Here is a 15,538-nt window from a genome sequence, read left to right as displayed (position 1 = left end):
AGCAGTGTGGCTCAGTGGAAAGAGCCCGGGCTTTGGAGTCAGAGGTCTTGGGTTCAAATCCCGCCTCCGCCAATTGCCAGCTGTGTGACTTTGGGCAAGTCACTTCACTTCTCTGTGCCTCAGTTACCTCATCTGGAAAATGGGGATTAAGACTGTGAGCCCCCCGTGGGACAACCAGATCACCTTGTAACCTCCCCAGCGCTTAGAACAGTGTCTTGCACATAGTAAGCACTTAATAAATGCCATTATTATTATTATTATTATGAAAGGATAAACAGACACATTCCCTGCCCACAACAAGCTGACAGTCTAGGGGGTGGGGGACAGAGACTTTAATATAAAAAATAAATGACAGATCTGTCCCATGTGGAACAACCTGATCACCTTGTAAACTCCCCAGCGCTTAGAACAGTGCCTTGCACATAGTAAGCGCTTAATAAATGGCCTTATTATTATTATTATTGTGAAAGGATAAACAAGCATATTCCCTGCCCACAACGAGCTGACAGTCTAGGGGGTGGGGGACAGAGACTTTAATATAAAAAATAAATGACAGATCTGTCCCATGTGGGACAACCTGATCACCTTGTAAACTCCCCAGCGCTTAGAACAGTGCCTTGCACATAGTAAGTGCTTAATAAACGCCATTATTATTATTATTATTATGAAAGGATAAACAGACACATTCCCTGCCCACAACGAGCTGACAGTCTAGGGGATGGGGGAGAGAGACTTTAATATAAAAAATAAATGACAGATCTGTCCCATGTGGGACAACCTGATCACCTTGTAAACTCCCCAGCGCTTAGAACGGCGCTTTGTGCATAGTAGGCGCTTAATAAATACCATCATTATCATTATTATTATTATGAAAGGATAAACAGACACATTCCCTGCCCACAACGAGCTGACAGTCTAGGGGGTGGGGGAGAGAGACTTTAATATAAAAAATAAATGACAGATCTGTCCCATGTGGGACAACCTGATCACCTTGTAAACTCCCCAGCGCTTAGAACAGTGCCTTGCACATAGTAAGTGCTTAATAAATGCCATTATTATCATTATTATTATTATGAAAGGATAAACAGACACATTACCTGCCCACAACAAGCTGACAGTCTAGGGGGTGGGGGGGAGAGACTTTAATATAAAAAATAAATGACAGATCTGTCCCATGTGGGACAATCTGATCACCTTGTAAACTCCCCAGCGCTTAGAACAGTGCCTTGCACATAGTAAGCACTTAATAAATGCCATTATTATTGTTATTCTTATGAAAGGATAAACAGACACATTCCCTGCCCACAACGAGCTGACAGTCTACGGGGTGGGGGAGAAAGACTTTAATACAAAAAGTAAATGACAGATCTATTTCATATGGGACAACCTGATCACCTTGTAAACTCCCCAGCGCTTAGAACAGTGCCTTGCACATAGTAAGCGCTTAATATATGCCATTATTATTATTATTATGAAAGGATAAACAGACACATTCCCTGCCCACAACGAGCTGACAGTCTACGGGGTGGGGGAGAAAGACTTTAATATAAAAAGTAAATGACAGATCTGTACCATGTGGGACAACCTGATCACCTTGTAAACTCCCCAGAGCTTAGAACGGCGCTTTGTGCATAGTAGGCGCTTAATAAATACCATCATTATTATTATTATTATTAGAAGGAGAGACAGACATGAATAGAAATAAATAAATGAGGGATAGGGACATAAGTGGGGTGGGGCTGGGAGAGGGAGATGAATAAAGGGAGCAAGTTGGGGCAACATGGAAGGGAGAGGGAGATGAGGGAGGGAAAGCACAGTCAGGGAAGGCCTCTTGGAGGAGGTGGGCCTTCAATAAGGCTTTGAAGAGGGGGAGACCAATTGTCTGTGGGATGTGAGGAGGGAGGGAATTCCAGGCCAGGGGGTCGACGGAGTGCTCTGCACACAGTAAGCGCTCAATAAATACGATTGACTGATTGATTGACTTTTAGACTGTGAGTTTTAGACTGTGAGCCCACTGTTGGGTAGGGACTCTATAGGGTCTCTATATGTTGCCAATTTGGACTTCCCAAGCGCTTAGTACAGTGCTCTGCACACAGTGAGCGCTCAATAAATACGATTGATGATGATGATGATGACTGACGGGCAAGATTGAGGCCCAGGGAGGAGGTGAGTGGCGGCAGAAGAGCGGAGGGTGCGGGCTGGGCTGGAGAAGGACAGAAGCGTGGATCAGTGGAAAAACCCCGGGCTTGGGAGTCAGAGGTCATGGGTTCGAGTCCCAGCTCCGCCACATGTCTGCTGTGTGACCTTGGGCAAGTCACTTCACTTCCCTAAGCCTCAGTTACCTCATCTGGAAAATGGGGATAAAGACTGTGAGCCCCACGTGGGACAACCCTATCACCTTGTATCCCCCTCAGCGCTTAGAATAGTGCTTCGCACATAGTAAGCGCTTAACAAATGCCGTCATTATTATTATTATTATTATTAGAAGGGAGGCGAGGTAGGAGAGGGTGAGGGGATGGACGGCTTTAAAGCCAAGGGTGACCAGTTCCTGATTGATACACAGCTGGATGGGCAATCGCTGGAATTTTTTGGAGGAGCAGGATGACGTGCCCGGAACATCTTTGTAGAAAAATGACCCGGGTGGCAGAGTGAAGTATAATAATAATAATAATAATAATAATAATAATAATGGCATTTTGTTAAGCGCTTACTATGTGCAAAGCACTGTTCTAAGCGCTGGGGGGGATACAAGGTGATCAGATTGTCCCACGTGGGGCTTACAGTCATCATCCCCATTTTACAGATGAGGGAACTGAGGATCCGAGAAGTTAAGTGACTTGCCCAAGGTCACACAGCAGACATGTGGTGGAGCTGGGACTCGAACCCATGACCTCTGACTCCAAAGCCCGTGCACTTTCCACTGAGCCATGCTGCTTCTCTGTATTGGAGTGGGGAGAGAAAGGAGGCTGGGAGGTCCCAAGCGCTTAGTACAGTGCTCTGCACACAGTAAGCGCTCAATCAATACGATTGAATGAATGAATACTATGTATCAGCCTTGGCTTATGTTGTGAGCACCCAGTAGCTAACAACCCTTACTAACACACCCTAACAACCCAACCTTGAAGTGGTGGTGGGGGGGTTCATTCATTCCATATAATAATAATGATGGCATGTATTAAGCGCTTACTATGTGCAAAGCCCTGTTCTAAGCTCTGGGGAGGTTACGAGGTGATCAGGTTGTCCCACGCGGAGTTCACGGTCAATCCCCATTTTACAGATGAGCTCACTGAGGCCCAGAGAAGCGAAGTGACTTGCCCAAAGTCACATGGCTGACAATTGGCATAGCAGGGATTTGAACCCAGGACTACTGACTCCAAAGCCCGGGCGCTTTCCACTGAGCCAGGCCGCTTCTCTAGTATTTACTGAGTGCTTACTGTGTGCAGAGCACTGTACCAAGTTCTTGGAGAGTACAATTCGGCAACAGGTAGAGGAATTGGGCAACCGATACAGCAATTCGCCAAAAAATAGAAAAATTCAGCAATAGGTAGAACAATTTGGCAACAGATAGAGCAGAACGGCAACCTCCCCCCCCCCTCCATCCCCCCTGCCTTACCTCCTTCCCTTCCCCACAGCACCTGTATATATGTTTGCTTGTATTTATTACTCTATTTATTTTACTTGTACATATTTATTCTATTTATTTTATTTTGTTAATATGTTTTGTTTTGTTGTCTGTCTCCCCCTTCTAGACTGTGAGCCCACTGTTGGGTAGGGACCGTCTCTAGATGTTGCCAATTTGTACTTCCCAAGCTCTTAGTCCGGTGCCTTGCACACAGTAAGCGCTCAATAAATACGATTGAATAATAATAATAATAATAATAATGATGACATTTATTAAGCGCTTACTATGTGCAGAGCACTGTTCTAAGCGCTGGGGGGATACAAGGTGATCAAGTTGTCCCACGTGGGGCTCCCAGTCTTAATCCCCATTTTACAGATGAGGTAACTGAGGCTCAGAGAAGTTAAGTGACTTGCCCAAGGTCACACAGCAGACAGGTGGCGGAGTCGGGATTCGAACCCATGACCTCTGACTCCAAAGCCCGTGCTCTTTCCACTGAGCCACGCTTCTTCTGCTTCTGAATGAATGAATGAATAAAACAATTCGGGCAGCAGATAGAGCAATTTGGCAACAGATACAGAACAATTCGGCAACAGAACAATTTGGCAACAGATAGAGCAATTCGGCAACAGAGAACAATTCGGCAATAGAACAATTTGGCAACAGATAGAGCGATTCAGCAACAGGTAGAACAATTTGGCAACAGATAGAACAATTCGGCAACAGATAGAGCCATTCGGCAACAGATAGAACAATTCGGCAATAGAACAATTTGGCAACAGACAGAGCAATTCGGCAACAGATCGAACAATTCGGCAACAGATATAGAACAATTCGGCAACAGATGGAGCAATTCGGCAACCGAAAACAATTCGGCAATAGAACAATTTGGCAACAGACAGAGCGATTCAGCAACAGGTAGAACAATTTGGCAACAGATTGAACAATTCGGCAACAGATAGAGCCATTCAGCAACAGATAGAACAATTCAGCAAGTGAACAATTTGGCAACAGACAGAGCAATTCGGCAACATATCGAACAATTTGGCAACAGATGAATCAATTCGGCAACAGATGGAGCAATTCGGCAACAGAGAACAATTCGGCAATAGAACAATTTGGCAACAGATAGAGCGATTCAGCAACAGGTAGAACAATTTGGCAACAGATTGAACAATTCGGCAACAGATAGAGCCATTCAGCAACAGATAGAACAATTCAGCAATAGAACAATTTGGCAACAGACAGAGCAATTCGGCAACAGATTGAACAATTTGGCGACAGATATAGAACAATTCAGCAACAGATGGAGCAATTCGGCAACAGAAAACAATTCGGCAATAGAACAATTTGGCAACAGACAGAGCGATTCAGCAATAGGTAGAACAATTTGGCAACAGATTGAACAATTCGGCAACAGATACAGCGATTCAGCAACAGATAGAACAATTCGGCAATAGAACAATTTGGCAACAGACAGAGCAATTCGGCAACAGATCGAACAATTTTGCGACAGATATAGAACAATTCGGCAACAGTTAGAACAATTCAGCAACACGTAGAACAATTTGGCAACAGATAAAACAATTCGGCAATAGGTAGAATGTGGCTCAGTGGAAAGAGCACAGGCTTTGGAGTCAGAGGTCATGGGTTCAAATTCTGGCTCTGCCAGTTGTCAGCTGTGTGACTTTGGGCAAGTCACTTAACTTCTCCAGGCCTCAGTGACCTCATCTGTAAAATGAGGATTAAGACTGTGAGCCCCCCACCGTGGGACAACCTGATCACTTTGTTACCTCCCCAGTGCTTAGAACGGTGCTTTGCACATAGTAAGCGCTTAACAAATGTCATTATTATTATTATTATTATTATTATTATTATTATTATTATTATAGAACGATTTGGCAACAGATAAAGCAATTCGGCATCAGAACAATTTGGCAACAGATTGCGCAATTCGGCAACTGATAGAACAATTTGGCAACAGATAGAACAATGCTCAGCACATAGTAAGCGCTTAACAAATACCATAATTATTATTATTATTACCAATTCGGCAACAGATAGGTTTTACATACTGTCAATGCATAGAGGAGACCTAAGCCCACGAGTCCAGACTTAGGCCCACCGGGAATGGACGCAATAGAAGCCACAGCCGCCGTGAGGACGATGCACGCTCCGAGATAATCCTAAAAACCAAAAGCAAAAAACATCAGTCCAATAGTAGGATCGTGGCCTAATGAAGAGAACAGGGGCCTGGAAACCAGAAGGACCTGGGTTCTAATCCCGGCTCAGCCACTTGTCTGCTGTGTGTGACCTTGGGAAAGTCTCTTCACTTCTTTGGGCCTCAGTTACCTCATTTGGAAAGTAATAATGATAAGAATAATTCATTCATTCATTCGATCACATTTATTGAGCGCTTACTGTGTGCAGAGCACTGTACTATGCGCTTGGAAAGTACAATTTGGCAACAGATAGAGACAATCCCTACCCAACAATGGGCTCGCAGTCTAGAAGGGGAGGAGACAGACAACAAAACAATAACATCAATAACATAAAAATAGATAAAAGCAATTATAGATATAAAGATATTGATAAAATGAATTATAGATATAGATATAGAGAAGCAGGGAGGCTCAGTGGAAAGAACACGGGCTTTGGGGTCAGAGGTCATGAGTTCAAAGTCTGGCTCCGCCAATTGCCAGCTGTGTGACTTTGGGCAAGTCACTAAACTTTTCTGGGCCTCAGTGACCTCATCTGTAAAATGGGGACTAAGACTGTGAGCCCCCTGTGGGACAACCTGATCAACTTGTAACCTCCCCAGTGCTTAGAACAGTGCTTTGCACATAGTAAGCTCTTAATAAATGCCATTATTATTATATATACACATCATTGATAAAATAAATAGAATAATAGAATAGGATAATATTAATAATTGTAATTATTATATGTATATAATTATAATAATCATAATTATATGCATATAATATAATTATGATAATTATAATTAATAATAGATACAATAATAATAGATACAAGGTAATCAGGTTGTCCCAGGCGGGGCTCACAGTCTTCATCCCCATTTTCCAGAAGAGGTAACTGAGGCCCAGAGAAGTGAAGTGACTCGCCCAAAGTCACATAGCTGATAAGTGGTGGAGCCAGGATTAGAACCCACGACCTCTGACCCCCAAGCCCGGGCTCTTTCCACTGAGCCACGCTGCTTCTCTAGAGTAGAGATTAAGACCGAGAACCACAGGTAGGACAATGGGTTGGGTCCAAACTGATGAGTTTATATTTACCCTAGTGTTCAGTACAGTGCCTGGCACAAAGAAAGTGCTTAACAAATAGCATTTTTTTAAAGTATTTGTTGAACTCCCCATCTTCCCACTCAAACCTGGTCCCCTCCCAGATTTTCCCACCACTTTAGACAACGCCACCCTCTTCCCTGACTTTCATCTATTGTTCATTCATCTCTCTCATTCAATCGACAATAATAATGATAATAATGATGGCACTTATTAAGCGCTTACTCTGTGCAAAGCACTGTTGTAAGCGCTGGGGAGGTTACAAGGTGATCAGGTTGTCCCAGGTGGGGCTAACAGTCAGTCAATCAATCATATTTATTGGGCATTTACTGTGTGCAGAGCATTGTACTAAGCGCTTGATCCCCACAGTCTTCATCCCCATTTGACAGATGAAGGAACTGAGGCCCAGAGAAGTGAAGTGACTCGCCCAAAGTCACACAGCTGATAAGTGGTGGATCCGAAATTCGAACCCACAACCTCTGACCCCCAAGCCCGGGCTCTTTCCACTGAGCCACGCTGCTTCTCTAGAGTAGAGATTAAGACCGAGAGCCAGAGGTGGGACAATGGACTGGGTCCAAACAGATGAGTTTATATCTACCCTAGTGTTTAGTACAGTGCCTGGCACAAAGAAAGTGCTTAACAAATAGCATTTTTTTTTTAAGTATTTGTTGAACTCCCCATCTTCCCACTCAAACCTGGTCCCCTCCCAGATTTTCCCACCACTTCAGACAACGCCACCCTCTTCCCTGACTTTCCTGTATCGTTCATTCATCTCTCTCATTCAATCAGTCAATCAATCGACAATAATAATGATAATAATGATGGCACTTATTAAGCGCTTACTATGTGCAAAGCACTTTTCTAAGCCCTGGGGAGGTTACAAGGTGATCAGGCTGTCCCAGGTGGGGCTCACAGTCCTTATCCCCATTTGACAGATGAGGGAACTGAGGCCTGGAAAAATGAAGTGACTTGCCGATAGTCACACAGCTGACAATTGGCGGAGCCGGGACTGAGCCCCCTTTTTCCTCTCCTCCACTCCATCCCCTCCCAACTCTGCCCTACCTCCTTTCCCTCCCCACAGCACCTGTATATATGTTTGTACAGACTGATTACTCTATTTATTTTACTTGTACCTATTTACTATTCTATTTATTTTGTTAACGATGTGCATCTAGCTTTATTTCTATTTATTTTGATGACTTGACACCCATCCACCTGTTTTGTTTTGTTGTCCGTCTCCCCCTTCTAGACCGTGAGCCCGTTGTTGGGTAGGGACCGTCTCTCTATATAGCCAACTTATATTTCCAAAGCGCTTTGTACAGTGCTTTGCACACAGTCAGCGCTTAATAAATACGATTGAATGAATGAATGAATGAACCCATGACCTCTGACTCCAAAGCCCGGGCTCTTTCCACTGAGCCACGCTGTTTCTCAATGCCAACAATTGATGGTATTGATCGAGTGCTCAATAAATACGATTGTTGATGATGATGACGATGATGAGTGTTTGCTGTGTGCAGAGCAATCAATCAATCATATTTATTGAGCACTTACTGTGTGCAGAGCACTGTACTAAGCGCTTGGGAAGTACAAGTTGGTAACATATAGAGACAGTCCCTACCCAACAGTGGGCTCACAATGTCCTGAACACTCATGGAGAGTACACGACGACGGACTCGGTAGACGCATTCCCTGCCTATTCCAGTCAAGGGGTGAGACACACATTAATATAAAAAAAATCAATAAATTAAGCATATGGACACAATTATTGTGGGATTGAACAGCAAATGACTCAAGGGGAGAGATCCCAGTGCATAGAAGATGCAGAAGGGAGAGGGAGTCTGGGAAAAGAGGGCTTAATCTGGGAAGGCCTCTTGGAGGAGATGTGATCTCCTTGTAACCTCCCCAGCGCTTAGAACAGTGCTTTGCACATAGTAAGCGCTCAATAAATGCTATTATTATTATTATTATTATTATTATTATTATTATTATTAGTTATTATTATGTGACCTTAATACAGCTTTGAAAGTGGAGAGGGTGATTGTCTGGTGCATACTGGAGAAGGTAGCATAGCGTAGCTGGGGGTCAGAAGGGCCTGGGTTCTAGTCCTGGCTCTTCCACTTGTCTGCTGTGTGTGACCTTGGGCAAGTCACTTCACTCCTCTGGGCCTCAGTTCCCTCATCTGTAAAATGGGGATGAAGACCGTGCGCCCCACCTGGGACAGGGACTGTGTCCAACTCAATTTACTTGTATCTACCACGGCGCTCAAAACAGTGCTTGGCACATTCACTCATTCAGTTGTTTTTATTGAGCGCTTACCATGCGCAGAGCACTGTACTAAGCACGTGGGAGAGGACAATATAGCATTAGACACATTCCCTATCTACCTACAAATAAATGCTTAATGAATATCACAATTAATAATAATAATAATAATAATAATAATGGCATTTATTAAGCACTTACTATGTGCAAAGCACTGTTCTAAGCGCTGGGGAGGTTACAAGGAGATCACATCTCCTCCAAGAGGCCTTCCCAGATTAAGCCCTCTTTTCCCAGACTCCCTGTCCCTTCTGCATCTTCTGTGCACTTGGATCTCTCCCAGAGGTCATGGGTTCGAATCCTGGCTCTGCCACTTGCCAGCTGTGTGACAGTGGGCAAGTCATTTAACTTCTCTGACCCTCAGTTACCTCAGCTGTTAAATGGGGATTAATAATAATAATAATAATGGCATTTATTAAGCACTTACTATGTGCAAGGCACTGTTCTAAGTGCTGGGGAGGTTACAAGGTGATCAGGTTGTCCCACGGGGGGCTCACAGTCTTAATCCCCATTTTACAGATGAAGTAACTGAGGCCCAGAGAAGTGAAGTGACTTGCCCAAAGTCACACAGCTGACAATTGGCAGAGCCGGGATTTGAACCCATGACCTCTGACTCCCAAGCCGCGGCTCTTTCCATTGAGCCACGCTGCTCCTTATAACAATAATAACGACGGCACTTGTTAAGCGCTTACTAAGTGCAAAGCACTGTTCTAAGCTCTGGGGAGGATACAAGGTGATCAGGTTGTCCCACGGGGGGCTCACAGTCTTAATCTCCATTTTCCAGATGAGGGAACTGAGGCCCAGAGAAGTGTGATTTGAACCCACGGCCTCTGACTCCCAAGCCCAGGCTCTTTCCACTGAGCCACGCTGCGTCTCCCTTAACAAGTACCATGATTATCATCATCATTATTATTATTATTATTTTATCTCAGCCCTCCTTCCTCAGGCTAAACCACGGTGCATTTTGACCTCAGCTCATGAGAACAGATTCACTCCAGCCCGGGTTTCTCTATCTACAGTTCATAAATGTCAACCCACCGCGGAAGGCTCATGTTTCCCGGCTTCTAAATCTTTCCCGGCAAAATCTAGCGCTTGGCCAGTCTCCCGGGATGGAGGCCCTCGATTGCCCAAGAACACGAGGTTTCCGGGCCGACGTGGAATCGTGCCTCCGCGCTCCGACGCCTGCTTTCATCCCGGGATCCGGGGGACGTCTCCGCCGCAGGTCAGCGGAGCCGCGGCCTTCTCCGTTTTAGAGTTTATGCCAAAAAATTCCCGGGATCAGGGAAAGGAGAGAGGTCACGGTAGTAGCTGGACACCATCCCGGAAGCCAGGCCTCTGCTTCTGTTCTTCCTCACCCTGCCTCTCTCGGTGCCTTGCAAATAGTAAGTGCTTAATAAATGCCATTATTATTATTGTTATCATTATTAAGTAGCGTGGCCTGGTGGATTATAATAATAATAATGATGATGGTATTTATTAAGCGCTTACTATGTGCCAAGCACTGTTCTAAGCGCTGGGGGAGATACAAGGTGATCAGGTTGTCCCACGTGGGGCTCACAGTCTTCCTCCCCATTTTTTCCAGATGAGGTCACTGAGGCCCAGAGAAGTTAAATGACTTCATCATCATCATCATCAATCGTATTTATTGAGCGCTTACTGTGTGCAGAGCACTGTACTAAGCGCTTGGGAAGTACAAGTACAAGCTGTGTGACTTGCCCAAGGTCACACAGCTAACAAGTGGCAGAGCCGGGATTAGAACCCAGGACCTCTGGCTCCAAAGCCCGTGCTCTATCCATTGAGCCACGCTGCTTCTCTTAGATAGACCCCGGGCCTGGGAGTCAAAAGGACCTGGGTTCTAATCCCGGCTCCGCTGCCTGTCTGCTGTGTGACCCGAGACAAGTCGCTTCACTTCTCTGGGCCTCAGTTGCCTCATCTGGAAAATGGGGGATTACGAGCGGGAGTCCCATGAGGGGCAGGGACTGTGTTCAACCTGATTTGACAGGTGGGGAAACTGAGGCCCATTGGTGTTAAGCATTTGCTATGTGCCAAGCACCGTTCTAAGCGCTGGGGTAGATACAAGGTGATCGGGTTGTCCCACGTGGAGCTCCCAGTCTTCACCCCCATTTGGCAGGTGGGGAAACTGAGGCCCATTGGTGTTTGTTAAGCATTTACTATGTGCCAAGCACCGTTCTAAGCGCTGGGGTAGATACAAGGTGATGGGGTTGTCTCACGTGGGGCTCCCAGTCTTCACCCCCATTTGACAGGTGGGGAAACTGAGGCCCATTGGTGTTTGTTAAGCATTTACTATGTGCCAAGCACCGTTCTAAGTGCTGGGGTAGATACAAGGTGATCAGGTTGTCCCACGTGGGGCTCACAGTCTTCATACAACAAAAAATATTCCAGTTCCTTTTGGAAAATTAACAAGATTTGAATTTTAACTATTGCCTGTAAAGAATTTTGAAATCCTGGGTTAAAGAAATAACTGTCTTGGGAAAAATCTCTGGCTTCATAGGCTACAACATTTTTGTCAACACTTTATTGCATTCTAAGTAAGGAAAAAGTCAGGAGCCTTAATTTCCTGGCTGGTTTTGTTTTTCACGCAAGTAGCTAAAAAAAGGTGAAGCTGTCTGTTGACATTCATATTTCATGCCAACTGTATATTAAAGAAGAGAAAATGCACCTTACTGTATATACTTGCCCATTGTTGGGTAGGGACTGTCTCTATATGTTGCTGATTTGTACTTCCCAAGTGCTTAGTACAGTGCTCTGCACACAGTAAGTGCTCAATAAATACGATTAAAAGAAATGAAAATGATTAGCTTGCCTCTACCCCATTGTTTAGAACAGTGTGTGACACATAATAATAATAATAATAATAATAATTATTATTATTATTATTATTATTATTATTATTATGGTATTTGTTAAGCGTTTACTATAGGCCGAGCACTGATCATTCATTCATTCATTCAAGCGTATTGATTGAGCACTTACTGTGTGCAGCGCACTGTACTAAGCGCTTGGAAAGTACAATTCGGTAAAAGATAGAGACGATCCCTACCCAACAACGGGCTCACAGACTAGAAGGGGGGGGGGACTCCTCTTTAGAGTTTAAGCTCGTTGTGGGCAGGAAATGTGTCCATTTATTGTTCTCTCGTCCTCTCCCAAGCGCTTAGTACAGTGCTCTGCACACAGTCGGCCCTCGATACACTCAGCTGAACTAAAGATCGGATAAAAGAGAATCAAGTGACCGAATCCAAATCAGGGATCCGGGCAGATTTCCCCCTCCCTTTCACTGTTCTAAACGCTGGGGCAGATACAAGGTCATCAGGTTATCCCAAAGGGGAGCGAATTGGGGTCATAGTTTTAATCCCATTTTCCAGATGAGGTAACTGAGGCCCAGAGAAGTGAAGTGGTTTGCCCAAGGTCACACAGCCGACAAGTGGTAGAACCGGAATTAGAACCCATGTCCTCTGACTCCCAAGCCCGAGCTCTTTCCACTAAGCCATGCTGCTTTCCCAGTTGTAAGCGCTTAACAAATACCATTGTATTATTATTATTATTATTATTAATAATAATAATAATGACTCTCCACATCAATCGCTGAGGATTTGGGGATTTGCCCATCCACCTCTGCATCAAACCTTCCCTGGAGGCCTTCCCAGCCTGAGCCCCCTCCTTCCTCTCCCCCTCCTCCTCCTCTCCATCCCCCCCATCTTCCCTCCTTCCCCTCCCCGCAGCACCTGTATATATGTATATATGTTTGTACAGATTTAATACTCTATTTATTTATTTATTTATTTATTTATTTATTTTACTAGTACAGATTTATTCTATTTATTTTATTTGGTTAATACGCATTATTTTGTTGCCTGTCTCCCCCGTCTAGACTGTGAGCCCGCTGGTGGGTAGGGACCGTCTCTATATGTTGCCAACTTGGACTTCCCAAGAGCTTAGTACAGTGCTCTGCATGCAGTAAGCGCTCAATAAATACGATTGAATGAATGAATGAATGAATGAATGAATGAGTGAATGAATGAATGAATAAGGCCATCTGCCCAAGACCGCAGGGGAGGGAACTCTCTGCCAGATTTCACCAATGTGCAGATTTTACAAATCTCTTTACGAAGACCTTTCTAAGCGCTTGGGTGAGGACAATATAGCAGTATAACTGACACATTCCTTGCCCACAGTGAGCTTACAGTCTAGAGGGGGAGACAGACATGAATAGAAATAAATAAAATGAGAGATCTGGACAAAAGTGGTGTGGGGCTGGGAGGGGGGGATGAAGAAAGGGAGAAAGTCAGGGTGACACAGAAGGGAGTGGGAGAAGAGGAAAGGGGGGTTGAGTCAGGGAAGGCCTCTTGGAGGGGATGGGCCTTTGGGAAGGCTTTCAAATAGGGGAAGAGTCATTGTCTGTGGGATTTGAGGAGGCCAATCAATCAATCAATCAATCAATCATATTTATTGAGCGCTTACTGTGTGCAGAGCACTGTACTAAGCGCTTGGGGAGTACAAGTTGGCAACATATAGAGACAGTCCCTACCCAACAGTGGGCTCACAGGCTAAAAGAGGCCAGAGGCAGGACAGGGGCCAGGGGTTGGCAACCAGATGGATGAGATTCAGGCACAGAGAGAAGGTTGGTATTGCATCTGCCCCAGCGCTTAGAACAGTTTCTGACACATAGTAAGCGCTTAACAAATACCATTTAAAAAAAAAATCAATCAGTTATTCATTCATTCATTCATATTTATTGAGCACTCACTGTGTGCAGAGCACTGTACTAAGCGCTTGGGAAGTCCAAGTTGGCAACATATAAAGACGGTCCCGACCCAACAGTGGGCTCACAGTCTAGAAGGATATATTCCTATTAAAGTCTGTCTTCCCCTCTGGACTGTAAACTCATTATGGGCAGGGAACGCATCTGCTAATTCTGTTGTATTGGACTCTCCCAAGCGCTTAGAGAAGCAGCGTGGCTCAGTGGAAAGAGCATGGGCTTTGGAGTCAGAGGTCATGGGTTCAATCAATCAATCAATCAATCGTATTTATTGAGCGCTTACTATGTGCAGAGCACTGTACTAAGCAGCTCCGCCAATTGTCAGCTGTGTGACTTTGGGCAAGTCACTTCACTTCTCTGGGCCTCATCTGTAAAATGGGGATGAAGACTGTGAGCCCCCCGTGGGACAACCTGATCACCTTGTAACCTCCCCGGTGCTTAGAACAGTGCTTTGCACACAGTAAGTGCTTAATAAATGCCTTAATAAGTGCTTAATAAGTGCTTAGTAATGCCTTAATAAATGCTTAATAAGTGCTTAATAAATTAATAAATAATAATAAATTATTATGATGATGATTACAGTGCTCTGCACTCAGTAAATAGTGTGGTGTGGTGGAGAAAGTCCAAGCTTGGGAGTCCGAAGGACATGAGTTTTAATCCCGAATCCACCACCTCTCTGCTGTGTGACTTTAGGCAAGTCACTTCACTTCTCTGGGCCTCAGTGACCTCATCTGGAAAACGGGGATCAAGAGTGAGAGCCCTACAGGGGACAGAGACTGTGTCCAACCTGAAAACTTGTATTCCACCCCAATGCTTAGAACGGTTCTCGGCACATAGTTAGCATTTACCAAGAACCATTATTGTAATTATATTATTAGTAGTAGTAGCCCATGTCTCTCCCATCCTAAAAAAACCCTCTCTTGACCCCACCTCACCTTCTAGTTATCGTCCCATATCCCTCCTACCATTCCTTTCCAAACTCCTTGAACGAGTTGTCTACACGCGCTGCCTAGAATTCCTCAACAACAACTCTCTCCTCGACCCCCTCCAGTCTGGCTTCCGTCCCCTTCATTCCACGGAAACTGCCCTCTCAAAGTTCACCAATGATCTCCTGCTTGCCAAATCCAACGGCTCCTACTCCGTCCTAATCCTCCTCGACCTCTCAGCTGCCTTTGACACTGTGGACCACCCCCTTCTCCTCAACACGTTATCTGACCTTGGCTTCACAGACTCCGTCCTCTCCTGGTTCTCCTCTTATGTCTCCGGTCGTTCTTTCTCAGTCTCTTTTGCAGGCTCCTCCTCCCCCTCCCATCCTCTTACTGTGGGGGTTCCCCAAGGGTCAGTGCTTGGTCCCCTTCTGTTCTCAATCTACACTCACTCCCTTGGTGACCTCATTCGCTCCCACGGCTTCAACTATCATCTCTACGCTGGTGACACCCAGATCTCCATCTCTGCCCCTGCTCTCTCCCCCTCCCTCCAGGCTCGCATCTCCTCCTGCCTTCAGGACATCTCCATCTG

The 15,538-nt window shown here is 45.0% G+C and overlaps 1 protein-coding gene across 1 annotated transcript in view; it reads right to left on the bottom strand.

The window, feature by feature from the left end:
- The window catches only part of ABCC9 (ATP binding cassette subfamily C member 9), a 351,651-nt gene that overhangs the window by 86,754 nt on the left and 249,359 nt on the right, over positions 1 to 15,538 (bottom strand). The window contains exon 30 of the mRNA XM_038765661.1: positions 5,695 to 5,805. Within this exon, the coding sequence (XP_038621589.1) occupies positions 5,695 to 5,805 (111 nt within the window). The remainder of the gene's footprint in view (positions 1 to 5,694; positions 5,806 to 15,538) is intronic.

This window comes from Tachyglossus aculeatus, chromosome 2, assembly GCF_015852505.1.
Source record: "Tachyglossus aculeatus isolate mTacAcu1 chromosome 2, mTacAcu1.pri, whole genome shotgun sequence".
Lineage (NCBI taxonomy): Eukaryota > Metazoa > Chordata > Mammalia > Monotremata > Tachyglossidae > Tachyglossus > Tachyglossus aculeatus.
Note: the sequence above shows the minus strand (reverse complement) of the source record. Positions and strands in the feature narration are given on the sequence as shown.